The 14,454-nt window shown below is 64.8% G+C and overlaps 1 protein-coding gene across 1 annotated transcript in view; it reads left to right on the forward strand.

Moving 5' to 3' along the window:
• The first annotated feature begins 2,191 nt into the window (after positions 1-2,191).
• The window catches only part of FGF18 (fibroblast growth factor 18), a 32,120-nt gene continuing 19,857 nt past the window's right edge, over positions 2,192-14,454 (forward strand). The window contains exons 1-2 of the mRNA XM_028528347.2: positions 2,192-2,749; positions 2,921-2,957. Of these exons, the coding sequence (XP_028384148.1) occupies positions 2,718-2,749; positions 2,921-2,957 (69 nt within the window). The 5' untranslated portion in view covers positions 2,192-2,717. The remainder of the gene's footprint in view (positions 2,750-2,920; positions 2,958-14,454) is intronic.

The raw sequence follows: 14,454 nt of genomic DNA on the forward strand, positions 1-14,454 counted from the left end.
CCAGTCAGGGTACATGTCTGGGTTGCCGGCCAGGACCCCCAGCAACCACACATTGATGTTTCTCTCTCTCTCTCTCTCTCTCTCTCTCTCTCTAAAAATAAATAAATAAAATCTTTTAAAAAAATAAAAAATAACAGCTAAAGCCTTCAGAGCCTTCGTGGTGTCCCTGGTGTCACTCAGTAGCGCGGCATGCAGACAGGCGGCACGGTCTCGGGCGTGCCGGCACTTCCATGTTCAAGGCAGCACCCAAAGGTGCGACCTCCCGACCTGAGTGTATACCCTTGAGTGGGCGTTCTGGTCGGTCTCACTTTAGTGACAGTCTCAGTTGTGAGATGGACGTATACACTTGACCTGAGCAATGAGCAAGTGGCAAGCATCTCAGGTAGAACAGCGCCGTGCACCTTTCCCATCTGCAAGGAACAGGGGCCAGGACGGCGGCCTTGAAGGGCGGGTCGTAGTGGGGAGACGCTGCAAACTCCCCACTCGACTGGTCTGGTGGGCGGTCTCCCTGTAAAGCAAGACGGAGGACGGTGGCGGTGACTCAGGCCCCAGCAGGGCACTTCCGTCCACCTGTGTGCTTGGGGGTCGCACCTCTCTCGGGACAGGTGCGTTTTCTCCAGGACGTGGGACTTCCTGGTGACCGCAAGCCGGGTTCTGGCAATGAGAGTGCCGGAGTCAACCCAGCCCAGCGCTTCTTCACACACACACTTTCCCCATCACGTGGCGGCTCATTGTGAAGAGGTTCTCCACCCTCAGGCCCAAGGCCGAAGCACAGGCTGTCTGTCGAAGGTGGCCCCCGCCTGGGAAGGCAACGTAAAATAGCTTGCAGAGAGGCCTGGGGTTGGGGGCAAGTGTACAAGGGTTGCTTATTGCACATTTCGAGACTCTAGGCAACAGCAGCGTTGGAGGGCACCTCAACCTCAGTCTACACGCCAGTGAAATGGGAGCGGCGGCCACAGCCCATGACGCAAGGAGGCTTTAAATCCGGTAGTCCGGGTTCCTGGGCTTGGCTTTGGGGCCTTGTACTCGAGCTTCTTTCCTACTATGGCCTTTTCCCCTTAGCGTCAGGCCAAAAAGCAGAGTCTGGCTGTGGGCGTGGGGGGGGGGCCCTCTGGGGTGAGGCAGTTAGTTGCGTGTGACAAGGACATTTTGAGGTTGCTGGGAGGGAGAGGGGTGGTGTCCTTGAAGGGGCAGAGGCAGTGAGAGCAGAGGCCCAGGGGCGGGGAGCGGAGTCCTGGTTAAACTGCTCAGCCTGCAAAGGGAAGCCAGTCTCCGTCCGGAGGCCGCAACGGGGCCTAGAGTGGTCGCTGACCAGAGTCCTGCTGGCCCCTCTGGGTCCGTAGCCGGCCCATGCTGGGGTTGCAGTGAAGCCTCGGGGACGCTAGGTGGCAGCCGTGCGTTTCCAAAGCTGGCTCGCGGACCCGTGAGCCCAGCTGGAATCCCTTGTACCCAGCCCGGAGCCCTGGAGGGGTAGTCGGAGACACCCTGGAGACCCCTCCCCGCTCAACCTCACAAGGTTTTCTGCACTTGTATCCAATGCAGGGAAGGGGAGACTGGAAGGGGATCACTCAGCGCGGCTAGCTATCCTAGAAGGCAGCTGGGACACGCCACGATCCTGCGTGTAATCACGGGGCGGGTGAAAGCGACCCCCCTTAAGCGGAGCCGCCCCGGGGGCTGGGCCTGACCCGCCCCCTCCGCGCTCCCCCACCCCGGCGCTGGTGGGTGTGAGTGAGTGTGACTAGCGAATGTGGGCGAGCGAGGACGTTCCGCACCTAACTGCGTGCTTGGGGACCACCGCCTGCCCATTCCGGGCGGCATTTGCGCCTCGGCGCGGGTCTTCACTCCCTGGCGCAGAGCGCCGACGGCTTCCAACGCTCACCAGCTCCAGTCTCGCGGGCTCTGCCCCTTCGGAGCTGCCGGTCCCCGCCGAGAGTCTGAGCACCTCCCTCCAACCGGAGCCGCCAGGAGAAGGAGGAGGCAGTGGAGAGGCCGCGGCAGGCAGGCAAGCAGGCAGGGCCGCCTTTGATGTGGGCGAGGCGCACCCAGGCGAGCTGAGCGCCCGTCCGGCCGCGCCCCGAGGGGGGAGCCCCCGGGCCCCGCATCCTCATTGTGCCGGCTCGGGCCCGGGCCCGCCCCCGGCCCCCCGCCCCCTCGCCGCCCGCGCGTAGAAAACGCCCCGGCCGCCGCCAGTGGTGGGAGGCGGCGATGCGCACGGCCAGAGAGACGCGGAGGAGGAGACATGAGCCGGCGGGCGCCCAGACGGAGCGGCCGTGACGCGTTCGTGCTGCAACCGCGCGCTCCTCCGGCCCCAGAGTGCTGACCCCTGGCCCCGTGCAGCCCTGTGCCCCGGCCAGAGAGCGCGCCTTAGGCTCCAGACTCGCCACGCATGCTGCCCCCGGAGTGAGCCGGGCAGCCAGCCTCCCGAGGACGCCCGGACGGCCGGCCGGCCGGTAGTGAGCAAGCTTCCCCGCACCAGCCTCCTGCACAGCCCGGAGGGCGCAGCGCTCGGGAGGAGCCGCGCGGGGCGCTGATGCCGCAGGGCGCGCCGCGGAGCGCCCCGGAGCAGCAGAGTCTGCAGCAGCAGCAACAGCCAGCGAGGAGGGAGCAGCAGCAGCGGCGGCGGCGGCGGCGGAGGCGGCGGAGGCGCCCGGTCCCGGCCGCGCGGAGCGGACATGTGCAGGCTGGGCTAGGAGCCGCCGCCTCCTCCCCGCCCAGCGATGTATTCGGCGCCCTCCGCCTGCACTTGCCTGTAAGCGCTCGCGCGGGGCTGCCCGCCCTGCCTGGCCGTCCGTCCGTCCGTCCGTCCGTGTGCCCGCGGCTCCATCTGCCCGCCCGTCTGACTTTCCGACTGCGTGTCTGTCTGTACGCGCGCCCCCCTCTTTGGCGTCCCACTGACCACCTCTCCATCTCTCTTCCGCAGGTGTTTACACTTCCTGCTGCTGTGCTTCCAGGTACAGGTACGTGGGCTCCTGACTCTGACCTCCCCCCGCCCCGGCCCCGCGGTCCACGCCGCGCCCCCTCCCTGTGCCCCACCCCTCCTGGGCGCAGAGCCTGGTGCACCTGTTCCCAGGGCGCGGAAGGGCGGCTCCGCGCGCGGCCGGCGCCGGCGGGGCACCGGCCAAGGGCTCGGGGCTCTGCTGCGGGGCTCGGCCTCTGCCGGCCTCTACTGGGGCGGGATCCCCGGAGCCAGCGGGGTCAGCCACTGCAGAGTGCCGGCTCCAAGCCCCCTGCCCGCAGCCGGTGAGGAGTTGAGACCCAGGGATTTTCTCTGCGGACCGTCCCTTGACAAACCCGATCGCTCTTCCGAACAAAAAGGCTCCTTGCAGCGGAGTGGATTTTGAGTCCAGGGAGAACTAGCTTCAGTTGTAAATTACTCTGTGGTTTCGAAAGCGTTTTCAGCGTCGTGAGAGAGAGACAGACAGACAGACAGACAGGGACGCGGTACCAGGGGAGGCTGGGCTGAGAGGGCGCGGAGTCCTGGGCCGAGGGGCTGTTCCCCGGGAGGCCGCTCCCGAGCCGGCGGCGCTCCTCACTCCCTCGGCCAAGGCGGTGCAGCCCTCGGCTGGTTCCCGGCCTCGCTCCCCGCTCGCTCGCTCGCTCGCTCTCCGAGAATCAGAAGAGGGCTTGGCGCTCAGCCTGGAAAGCACTTGCTAAAATCTGATCTGTTACTTCAGCAGCTTTCAGACTCGGGAAGGTCTTGGCACGCAGACAGTTGGAACACGCCGGCTTCCAAAGCCGTGGAAATGAAGGAAGGGGGGGGGGCGGTGGAGAGCAGAGGGAAAGAGGGAGCCGACTTCAGCCCCGATTAGAACCAGACCAGGGCTGCCTCAGCGCGGTGGTGGGGAGGGGGGCAAAGGGAAAGGCAATAGGAAGTGCCAGCCGCCCTCGCCCCCACCCACCTAGAGCTGCACAGGAGGGGCTCTCGGAGGAGCTGGACGGGGGCCAGAGCAGATTATCAGCCCCGTTCCCCTCTGGGTTGCAGGCAGGTGTCCTCCCAAGGTTAGAGAGGATGCTTAGGCTTTAGACTTCTGGGGTCCCGAGGTGCCAGAGGGCCCCGAGCGGGGGACAGCGACGGCTCTCCCCGTCTCCCAGCACAAGGCAGCTGTGCGTGCTGCGTGCTGCCGACCCTCAGCCCCTCTCGCCGTGTGTGGGGTGGTGCTGCTGGTGGGTCCGCTATCCCCCCTCCCACTTCTGGGAGCGGACTGTTCCCGTGGGGCGGGCACTGAGCTGGGGACAGCTAGCTGGGGCTGGGGGCTGGAAGGCAGGCGGGCAGGCAGGATGGATGGATGGATGGATGGACAGACTGATGGGCTCTTCCCTCCTGTTGGCCGGGCGGGGGTCCCCAGTGACTCCTTGAATCAATACAACTGGAGTCAGTAACTTAAGACTGGCTGTTTGCCAAAGCAGATGTGACCCTGTGCGGGGGTGGGGGTGGGGGAAAGGCTGGTGCTGGGGGGAGAGAGAGAGAGAGGCCAGTGCCAGGCATGGCCTGCCTGGCTTGCAGCTGAGTCCCCAGGCAGAGGGCAGGCCCCGGGGTCACTGCGGAGGATCTGCCTGTCTGTCCTGGGCAAGCGCGCTCCTCCTGAGGGCTGCGCCTGGGGGTGGGGCGGGGGGGGGGGCCGTGACATGGGCGTGCAGGTGGAGAGGTGGCTGCAGATGGTGCCGCCCAAGCTTCTTGGTGCTTGGTGACTCTTGGTCCTTGAAGGGGGCCCAGCAGGGGTTGTGTGTGGTCTCTGAGTTCTCTGGGGGAGCGTGAGGGAGGGAAGCTGGCCCCTGCATCCCACCTCCACCTCCTTGGCCAGAGCTGGAGCCAGCCTCTCGGGGAAGAGCTGGGTGGTCTGTCTGGGTCCCGTCCATCTGGGCTAGGACTCCGAGCAGGTGAGGGAGCCCCCTCTCCCACCTCCCCTTCCTCTGCAGCTTTCCCCCATTCAAACGGCAGTGGGGCGGATGTTTTTAACCCATACACCCTTGGAGTGTGTGCGGGCGGGGGGAGGGGCCCTGAAGCATTGCGCCCAAATGGTGCTGTGCCTGGGAGAGGGTTCCCAGCTCCCCTCTGATCTTCAAAGGCACCCAGGACCCCTGAAAGACACAGAAACACCACTGTGGGGGGTGGGGTGTTAAGGCAAGGCTGGCAGGCTCATGCCCCCCCCCCCACCCCTTCATGCTGTAGGGACAAAGGCAGAGTAGCCAGGAGAGGCAGGGACAAGGAGTCTGAAGTCTTCTTCCCACAGAGGGGGTGTGGGGCAGAGACCCGAGGGCAGCTAGGGCCTGGGCGGGGGGGGGGCTTCCAGGGTGGCAGTGAGCAGGCCCGACGCCTCTGTGCTGCCCATTGGAGAGTTCCAGGCTGTGCCTTCCGGGGGGGGGGGGGGGCTGGGCTGAGCCCCCCTTCCACCTTCCCTGCCTGTAGACCCCCCGGGAGTCTCGGCTTCCTCATTTGTGGAACAGGGCTGAGTGACCCACGAGAGATGTGGGAGAAGTTTTGCAAGTCCTCCTCCACCCAGGCGGGCATGGGGTGGTGCTGGGAGCAGGGTGCACCTTGGCCCTTCCCTCCTCCGCCCCCTGTGTTTTGGGGGGCTGGTCCAGTCTGAGCCCTGGAGTCACGTCTGAGCTCCTCCTCTCTTCCCATCCATCAGCCCACCAGGCCCAGAAGGCCCCCCCCCCCCCCGCCCGCCCCAAGCCACATTTCCCTGAGCACAGTCAATGCCAGACACCACCCCCCCTCCCCCGCGCGCTGAGCCCCGCCCTCTCCGCCGGCCACCCCGGGGAGCGGGAAGCTGGGAATTTAATAAAATCCCTTCTCCTCACGACCCAGGACACCGCGATAGCTCAAATCGGAAGAATTTTAAAAATTTCCAAGGGGAGCAAGCGGCGTGACCAGTAAAATTGCTTTTCTGCACTTGGCTGAGCGCTGACAATGACACCGGGCTGGGCCTTTCACGCGGCGCGGCGGCACCTGCCCGACATTGTTCCCGGCCTTCCCCAGCCAGGCCGGGCCGGGCCAAGGCGGGCCAGGGCAGGGGGGCCTCGGCTGCCACCCGTGTCCCTCCCGCGGCGCCGCTTCCTCTCCCCAGGCCCCGTGCGTGCATGCATGCGGGCTCAAGTTTGGAAGTCTCCTCCCATGCCCCTCGCTGGAGGGCCCCCCACCACCCCCGCCCCTGGCGCCCCTCCTCGGGATCGGGAGGGGGAGGGGCAGCCGCCCCGCTGGACAGCACTTTTAATGTGTCACAGCGGCGGCACCCTCTGTCCTTCCGCGCAGCCGTCTTCGTTCAACAAGTCCCTGCTGGGAGCCTGCTTCCCGCTGCCCCGGCAGGCAGGCCGGGCCTGGGGGCCCGTCCCTGGCCGGCCACCAGGGCTCGGGTCGATACACAGGCGCTCCTCTCACCGCGGCCCTGCGTCCCAAGGCTGGGAAGCGCATGGGGGCGGGGCGGGGCGTGTGCTCCAGCCTAACGCAGGTGGGAGGGACAACCACCGCCTGGGGTCAGAGAGCGCTGCGCGGAAGGGTTCCAAAGTGGCCGCTGCATCAGAAGCGTGTCTCCTCCTTCCTTCTGAAGTCAGAGGGGGTGACATTCTGACCTCACAGGTGGAGAAACTGAGGCACAGAGCAGGGGAGGGATTTTGGTTCAAGGCCATGGCTGGTTAAGACTCTGGGTTCAAGCTCTTGTATATTTTTCCCACCAGCCCTCGCAGGCATTTTCAGGAAGAATAGGAAGTGATTCCGAAGGAATACCGGCAGGGAGAAGGGTTCCCAGGAGACGGGCTGGGCCACCCCCCCCCCCCCACCATGCATCTGCGCAGGCGGGGGATGCTCAGGCCCAGGCAGGCGTCTCTGTGGTGTGGGCGCCTGGCTTGGAGTCCTGCAGGCTCTGGCCGTCCTGGAATGTTCTGGTCTGAAAGGGCCTTGGAGCCAGCGGTGGGTATTTTTTTTGGGGGGGGGGGCCCTGGGGGATTCAGCACCCCCCTCCAACTTCTTCTCGAGCACGGAGGGGCCGGGGGAGGGGCGCCCTGCTGACATTCCTGCATCATCACCTGCTCTGAGATAAGAAGGCGGATTTTTAACATTTCTTGTGCTTGGCACAGCAGCCAGGGTCAGCAGGCTCGGGGCCGGGTGTCGGGGCCACTGAGCAGCCTCCACCTTGCCTTGGGCCCGTGGGGTCTCCAGAGGGAGATGGGGGGGCCCAAGGGAGAGACCTCCTGTCCTCAGCAGGACCTTTGGCTCTGACCTTGTCCTCGGGCAGGAATGTCGGGGGTGTGGGAGTCAGACAGAGCGCCCATAGATCAATCAGGCTAACGGGGCACGTGTGGCCGCCACCAGGTATGGCGGCGTGCTCACTACGGGACAGGCCAGCGTTTCCTCGAAGCTTCTAGGACACCCCGCACAACCAGAGGGAATTAGGGGGTGCATTCTACAGGGAAGACAGTGAGGCCCAGCAGCGTGACACAGCCTGCCTCTGGGGGCGCAGTGAGAGGGCGCAGCGAGAGGGTGCTGTGGCTCTGGAACCTGGGCTCCGTGCCCAGCAGTGCGAGGGCTCTGGAGTCTGCCAGCCTGGGCGACATGGCTGCCCTGCCTTGTCTTTGCTGTGTGACCCTGGACAAGTTACTCAGCCTCTCTGGGTCACAGCTGCTACACACGTAAGATGGGAAGAAAATAACCAGCGAAACAGTCCCTACTGCCCAGGGGTGCCTCTGTGGGTCAGACCTAGCCCTGGGCCTCTTGCCCTGGCTGGACTCCCTGCCATCAGCCTCCTGTCCATGTGCTGAGCTCCCCTCACCCAGGGCGCTGCCACCTCCTGGTGACACGGGGAGGGGCCACTCTTGCTCTAGCCAGGCTTGCTGCGGGGGGGAGGGGGGGGGCGGGGGGGCTAGGGGATATCATTTGCTCTGATGCAGAAATGGCATAAGGCCTCAGGCCCCTTTAAAATGCGTCTATGCCAAGAACAGAGCCAAGGACAAGCCTCCCATGGGCCAGAGCAGAAAAAACTCTTGGGATCCCTGGGACCGTGGCCCATTGGACAACTTCCCTCTCTGTGCCTCAGTTTACCCACCTGGGTATTGGGTGAGCAAGGAGGCTTCTTCGGTGCTAGAAGGCACGGGCTTCGGCACAGGAGAGACCTCGGTTTGCCGAGCAGCTGTGCAGCAAACAGCTTAACCTTCAGCCCCCCGCACCTCGGTTTTCCCCATCGGGAAAATGGGGTGACGAGAGTTACCTAGTTTTAAGGGTGACTGTGAGGGCTACGTGGGAGAGTGCACGCAGAGTCACTAGCCCCGTGGCTGACTCTGAGTAAATGATTGGGGGACGGCGCGGTCGGCGTACGTTAGGGATGTAACACGTGGCAGGCGCCAAGGAAAGCGAGGACCGCCCACTCCCGTACCGGTGACAGCAGGACTCCAGTCTGAGGCTTTGGGCTCAGGTCTGGATGCATTCCTCACCGCACCGCTCGCAAGCTGTGTGGCCTTGGGCCAGATCCTTGACCTCTCTGAGTTTCTGCCTCCTTGTCGTGTGGGAAGTGGGTAGAACACGGCCCCTTTCCCCTGGTCGGGAGGACTCCCTGAAGCCGTGTCTCGGGCCAGCGCTGCAGTGGGCACTCGGTCGTGGTGCTTGGCTGGGTTAGCACCCAGCCAACGTCTGTGGGGCACCCGCTGCGTGGCAGGCCCTGGGCTGGGCTTTGGGGGGGGGGATGAAGAAGACACCCAAGTTTGAAGAGATACCCAAGGCCTCAGCTTTGTCCTAAAAACGGTCCCTGGGGAGGGATGGCCGACACTTTGAGTGGCTTTCCTTACTGCCCTCCGCTTTGGGACTCCTTAGCCCTTGGTCACCATCCCGTGAGCCAGGGTGTTCTCTGCTGGGGCTCACAGGGATGCGTATGAGTTCGGGCTCGGGACCCAGCCCCCGGCTGCACCTGCTCAGCCCTCGGTAGCTGGGTCTCGAGCAGGCTGCTCGGGCTTGGTGTGGCTCATCTTTCTTATGGGCATCCGGAGAGACCCTCCCTCTTGGGGTTGCTCTGAAGTGGGTAGGGGTCCCCAAGGGGAGGCCCTGGCACAGCACCCAGCTCATTATAAGTGGTAAGTAAATGTGCACTGCAGTGACGTGAGGGACTCTGGAGTTTCCGGAAGCCTGCTTGTCCGCCAGCTCCCGGTTCCTAGAAGTCAGGGGAGGCCGGCCGCACCCTCCGGCCCCACGGCACCGGCCACACAGACCTGGCGTGCAGGGGGAATGCCTGGTCAGTGCCGGTGGGGCGGGCAGCAGCTTCTCTGGGGGGCTGGGCACCTGGATTGAGCACCCCCCACACTCCCAGGGTGCCAGGTGTGTGGCACGGGAGGGGTGCAGGACCTGTCCCTGCCCCTGAGGCCTTGAGAGTCGCCTGAAGGGTCTGTGAGGGGATGGGACTCGAGGGCTTGAGGGTGCTGTGTGGTCTGATAAAGGGCCCTGATCCCGGATGCCGGGGAAGGGATCTGGCCAGGACGGTGCTCCATCTGAATCTTGAAATAGGAGAAGCCTCTGTGAGTGTGTGTGTGTGTGTGAGTGTGTGAGACCACGCATCGCAGGCTCTGGGAACCTCTGCACACAGAGCAGGGCTTGCCCTGAGGTGCTCAGGGGACTCCAGGCCGGCTGGGGTGTCTGGAACATCAGGTTCAGGAGTGGGGGGTCAAATAAAAAGCCGTAGTGGGCATTGAATGCCACAATAAGGGGCTTTTTGTATGACCTGACTCCTCACCCACGGCTTTAAGGGAGAGGGGATGGACGAGCCGGGGGAGGGGAAGAGAAGAAAGGAGAGAGCGAGGGTCTTTGGGTGCCCTGCTCCCCCCACCCCCGAGGCCGGCTCCAGGCCGCCGGCCCGCGGCACCCATATCGATGATCTGTTCCGAGAAGGCTGATGTATGGGGAGAGGCAGCTCTGGTCAGCCGCCTTGGGTGGCAGCAGCCCCCACCCCCCTGCTGATGGCTCAGCCCCGCCAATCAATACATTGATAGCCCTGGGAGCTTAATGGAGAGGCGGGGGGTGGGGCAGGTCCTGGCTGGGCTGGGCGTGGGGAGTGTAACGGGAGAGAGGGGAGACGCCTGGGGCTAAGCAGTGGGCGGGGGCGTCAGTCCGAGCCAAGCTCCGGTTCAGGGGTGGGCCTGGCCTGCCTCCTCTTCTTTCCGTCCAGGGGTGCTAGCTGGGGGAAATTCTTGGGCCCCACAGCCAGCGATGGGTTCCAGTGTTGGCCCGGTCAGTTTCCGGATGGCTGGGACCAGTCCCCTGGCCTCTCTGTCTCCCTTTGTCCCAGGGATGGTGATCGTCAGACCTGCCCAGGTGGTGGGAGGAGGACGGAGTCGGTGCCTGGAGAGTGCTCCGCTGGGGCCTGGCACCGAGCGAGCGCCGGCTCAGTGGGAGCAGCCCCAGGCTCGCTCTCCACGGTGATGATGATAATAACCCGTGGGGCCCCGGGGGCTGGCAGCCACGCCCAGGCGGGCCTGCGTCCAGGCCGCTCGCTCTCGAGGAAGAGCTTGGGGAGCTGCTTTTCGGGGTGGAGAGCAGGGCTGACTCTATCAGGGACGGCTCCTGGGGTGCGGGGTGCAGGTCTTAGGTTCGAATCCAGAACCGGGAGAAGGCCTCGGCCCCGCCAGGCTGGCGGCGGCTGCTGCTGCTGCCACTGGAGGAGGCTGGTGGCGGTGGGATGTGGCCGGAAGTCTGTGGGCCGCCCCTCCGGGGACCAGGGGGACCCTCCCTTTCTGGGCAGGCTGCCTGCGGACAGGGGCACAGCTCGTTCGAGGCCTCGAGGATGGGCACCTGGGCGGGAGGGGCAGTCTGACCCCGGCCTCCTCTCTTGGGTGCAGGGCTGAGCGGGAGGCCCCCAGCCCCAGGCCCCGCCCCACGGTGATGGCTCGGTGCCAGAACCAACTGCTGCCCCGCACAGGGAGAAGGCGTTGGGGGAAGGAGAGGAGATGGGAGCCAGCCACGGGGATGGGGTGGGAAGCCCAGCCTAGACTACTAGGCACTAGTAGACACTCTAGTGTCTACACTAGACGGCGGGGGAGCTGGATGTGAGACTCGACTCCTTTTCTCACCAGTTCTGACTTTGGACAAGTGATGTGACCTCTCCGAGCCTCAGTTACTCCATCTGTAAAATGGGGCCAGCAACCATGCCACCCTCAGGGCCACTCTGGGGAGTCCGTAGCATCCCTCACCTCACGTGGCTCTTAACTCGGGGGATGCGTTTGACAAGTATCAACGCGGTGGCTGTTTGGGAACCAAACAGAAGGGGAAAGGCCACGACCGTTGCTATGAGCGCAATCTTTATCAGCGACGACTCCGGTGCTGCCGGCGAGAAAACAGGGTCACAGAAATCAAAGAAGTCGGTGATGGGGCGTGGCCAGGAAGCCCCTGAGACGGTGCTGGCTATCGGATTGCTGGAGTGCGTGGTGTGTGTGTGTGTGTGTGTGTGTAGTGTGTGTCGTGGGTGACGTGTGATGTGGCGGATACCGGCGGGACGTGGGGCTGGGTCTCGGGAAGACACAGGAAGCCCCCAAGCACACCTTCAGAGCCAGGAGTGGGTGAGTGAGGCTGAAACCTCCCGGGAGCTCTGGTGGCCGGTGCTGTGGCAGTGGGTAGGGAGGTGGCGGGGTGCAGGGGGGACCAGCGCTGATGTCCAGAAGCTGGCCCTGGGCCAGGGGCCCATCACCTGAGCCTCTTCACCCCACAGCAGGTGCAGATCAAGGAGCCTCAGAGCGGAGGCTCGGAAGGTAGGCAGGGCCAGAGCGTGAAGATCGTTCCCTCCTGGGGACGCCGCGCTGTGGGCAGCGGGGAGGCGGGTGGGGTGTGGAGCAGAGAAACAGCCCCGCCCTTGCCCAGGGCGTTGGAGACCCGAGCTGACCAGGGTGAGGCTGCAGGTGCAGGGGGTGGCCCTGTCCCCCTCAGCACCACGTCCCAGAGGGGCCTGGGGGCAGGGCTGGGGAGAGAGTGGTACCCGTGGGACTCTTGTTGCCCCTGGGCAGTTCCTGGATCAGGGCGTCGGTATTTCAACACCCCCCACCCCCGCCCCAGGACCAGACACCTGGAGGGGAGTCCACAGGCTGTTCTAGGAAGGCCCAGGAAACAGGCCGCCTCTTAGGAGGCGAGGCTGAGCACCCGGCTTCCCAGCAGCAGTGCAGCGGGAGGGGGGCCAGCCTGAGTCCGCCGCTTTGCGTGAGCCCAGCCGGCCGCCCCGGCAGCCCCGCGGGCCCCAGAGCTGCCTCAGAGGTCGGATCTGCTCTGCTCTCCGGCTCTCCCTGGGGCCGCCTCCTTGGGTGGCTGAGGGACTTAGACAAGGTGCCACCGTATGGAAAGGCTCCGTAGCAGAGAGCCCGGAACAGCACCCGGTAGCTTTGGAACTCCCCTATCATCCCTGCGTTGGGCGCTCTGCTTGTCTGGGTAGGAAGCGGGGGCCGCAGATTTCCCTGGTCCCAGCTGCAGGCATCGAGCGCATGTTTTCGGGGTGCCCCCTGGGGGCAGGGCTGGAGGTGCAGGGAGAACAGACACGCCGGCTGCTGGGGCAGTGAGCCAGTGTCCAGAGGCCCTCGGCCAGCCTGGGGTGGGGCAGGGCAGGAAAGGCTTCCAGACGAGGTACCTGAGGACAGGTGTCAGGTGGGTGGAAGGGGCAGGGTGCCTGGGCCTGTGGCAAAGGCCTGGAGCCCCCAGAAGTCTCCCCTGGCGGGGGGGGCCCAGGGGCCTCCTGCCTTGTCCGGGGGACGGACTCTGTTTCCGTGTCAGAGGCCACTCCGGCCACCTCCCTTGGGATTTATGTGACAGAGTGTGACTTGAATGGTGGAGGCTGGGCAAGATGGATGGTCCTTCCCACATCCTGGGGAAGGGCCACCGGATGGCCCCCGCTGACCCCGGGTCACCACGCCGCCTCTGTCCGGGGCGCCAGGGAGAAAATTGTTAATGGGAGCCTGGCTTTTGGGGCAGGGCCGCTCCCCTCAGGGACCTGGGGTGAGGAGATTGGTTTGACCTCTGGTCGATAAGGTCTCCTGTGAGCAGGAGGAGAGTCGGAGGGCAGGGGGCAGGCTGGAGACCTGCCCCTGGGGGAGGGGACACAGCCAGGCCTCTGCAGGAAGTCATGCCAGGGAGGTTGAGGGCCACGGGCGGGCGGGCGGTCTTCAGGACCCATGTCCACCTCCCCCTCCAGGCTCTTCCCTCCCTGCGTATCGGGAAGTGGAACAGTTGGGTCCTGGCTGTGAAGGGTGGGGGGGGGCTGGCCACGAGGGTGGTGGGAGTGAAGGGTGTGCATGCTCGGTGGGCCGCCCTGCGGCCAGGCTCCCTGTCACCGGACTGCGCGACTCAGAGCAACGGACGCGCCTTTTCCGAGCCTCAGTGTCTGCATCTGTGCAATGGATCTGAGAAGCGTCCCCATGCTGCAGGGTGGTCCAGACGGTCAAAAGCAATAACGGCTTCCTAAATTGTAGCCCCTGCCTCGGGAGTACCCTGTCTGTAGGGACAGGGACAGTGGTGCTTTGCTTGTGTCCCCAAGAAGCTTCTGCTCGCAGGGCTCCCCTGAGGGCCTGTCCCCAGGCGGGCCACCTGGCATCTCCTCCAGCAGCGTCCCAGCAGTCCCCCTGCTGGGCCCTTACTCTGGCCCAGGCACTGTGCTGGGACCTCGCATGTTTGGCCCCGGCACCCAAAGGTGGGTGCCGTTGTGCTCACCCTCACGTTAGAGGTGAGGGAACTGAGGCCCAGGGGGGTTAGTGAGTTGCCTGGGGTCCCTTTGCCAGGAAGCCGCATGCTCTGGGTCTTGAACCTGCTCCGGATGGCCCTGGCGGGGCAGGTGGGGTCCAGCAAGGTGGGGCTGAAGGCAGGGTCTAGGCGACCATGGCCTGCTCTGTGACCTTGTCCTTCAGCTTCAGAGCCTCAGTTTCCTCGTCTGTAACATGAGCCGAGGCCTCCCCCCGAGGATGGTGGTGAAGGGCGGGTAGTGTGGTCCAGCCGAGGTGCCTATGGGGTCCAGGCCGGGGCGGGAGGGTCGTGTGCAGGTCCGCTGGGGGCAGAGACCCTGGGCTGGGCGTGGTGGGCGTGGCCATGAGGGAAAAATGGTTCTTGACCTTGGCAGCTCGGAGCTGAGGGGCGAGACAGATGCAGCCCGGGTCCCAAGAGCTGTGCCAGGGCTGAGCGGGCTATGCTGCCGTGGGACCGAGGTCCCAGTGCCGGGCATCATGCCAGGTCCGCAGAAGAAACCTAGAATGCTGCCTGTCTGGGGTTTAAGAATCATTCAGCTTTGTGGTTACGAAGAGTCGGGACAGGCGTGTAATTAGCAGGGCATAGAAAAACCTAATTTAATGTCAAACGGAGAGACGGGACTCCAGATTGTTGCAGCGTTCATGTGTTCTTGTCTTTAGTCCTTTACTCACAAAAGTTCGCATATCGCCTGTGCTGGGGATGTAGCAGCAAAGGGCACAGGCACAGCCGCAGCGTCCGGGGCTGCCGGTGTGGTCAGTAGGACA

This window comes from Phyllostomus discolor, chromosome 13 (assembly GCF_004126475.2).
Source record: "Phyllostomus discolor isolate MPI-MPIP mPhyDis1 chromosome 13, mPhyDis1.pri.v3, whole genome shotgun sequence".
Lineage (NCBI taxonomy): Eukaryota > Metazoa > Chordata > Mammalia > Chiroptera > Phyllostomidae > Phyllostomus > Phyllostomus discolor.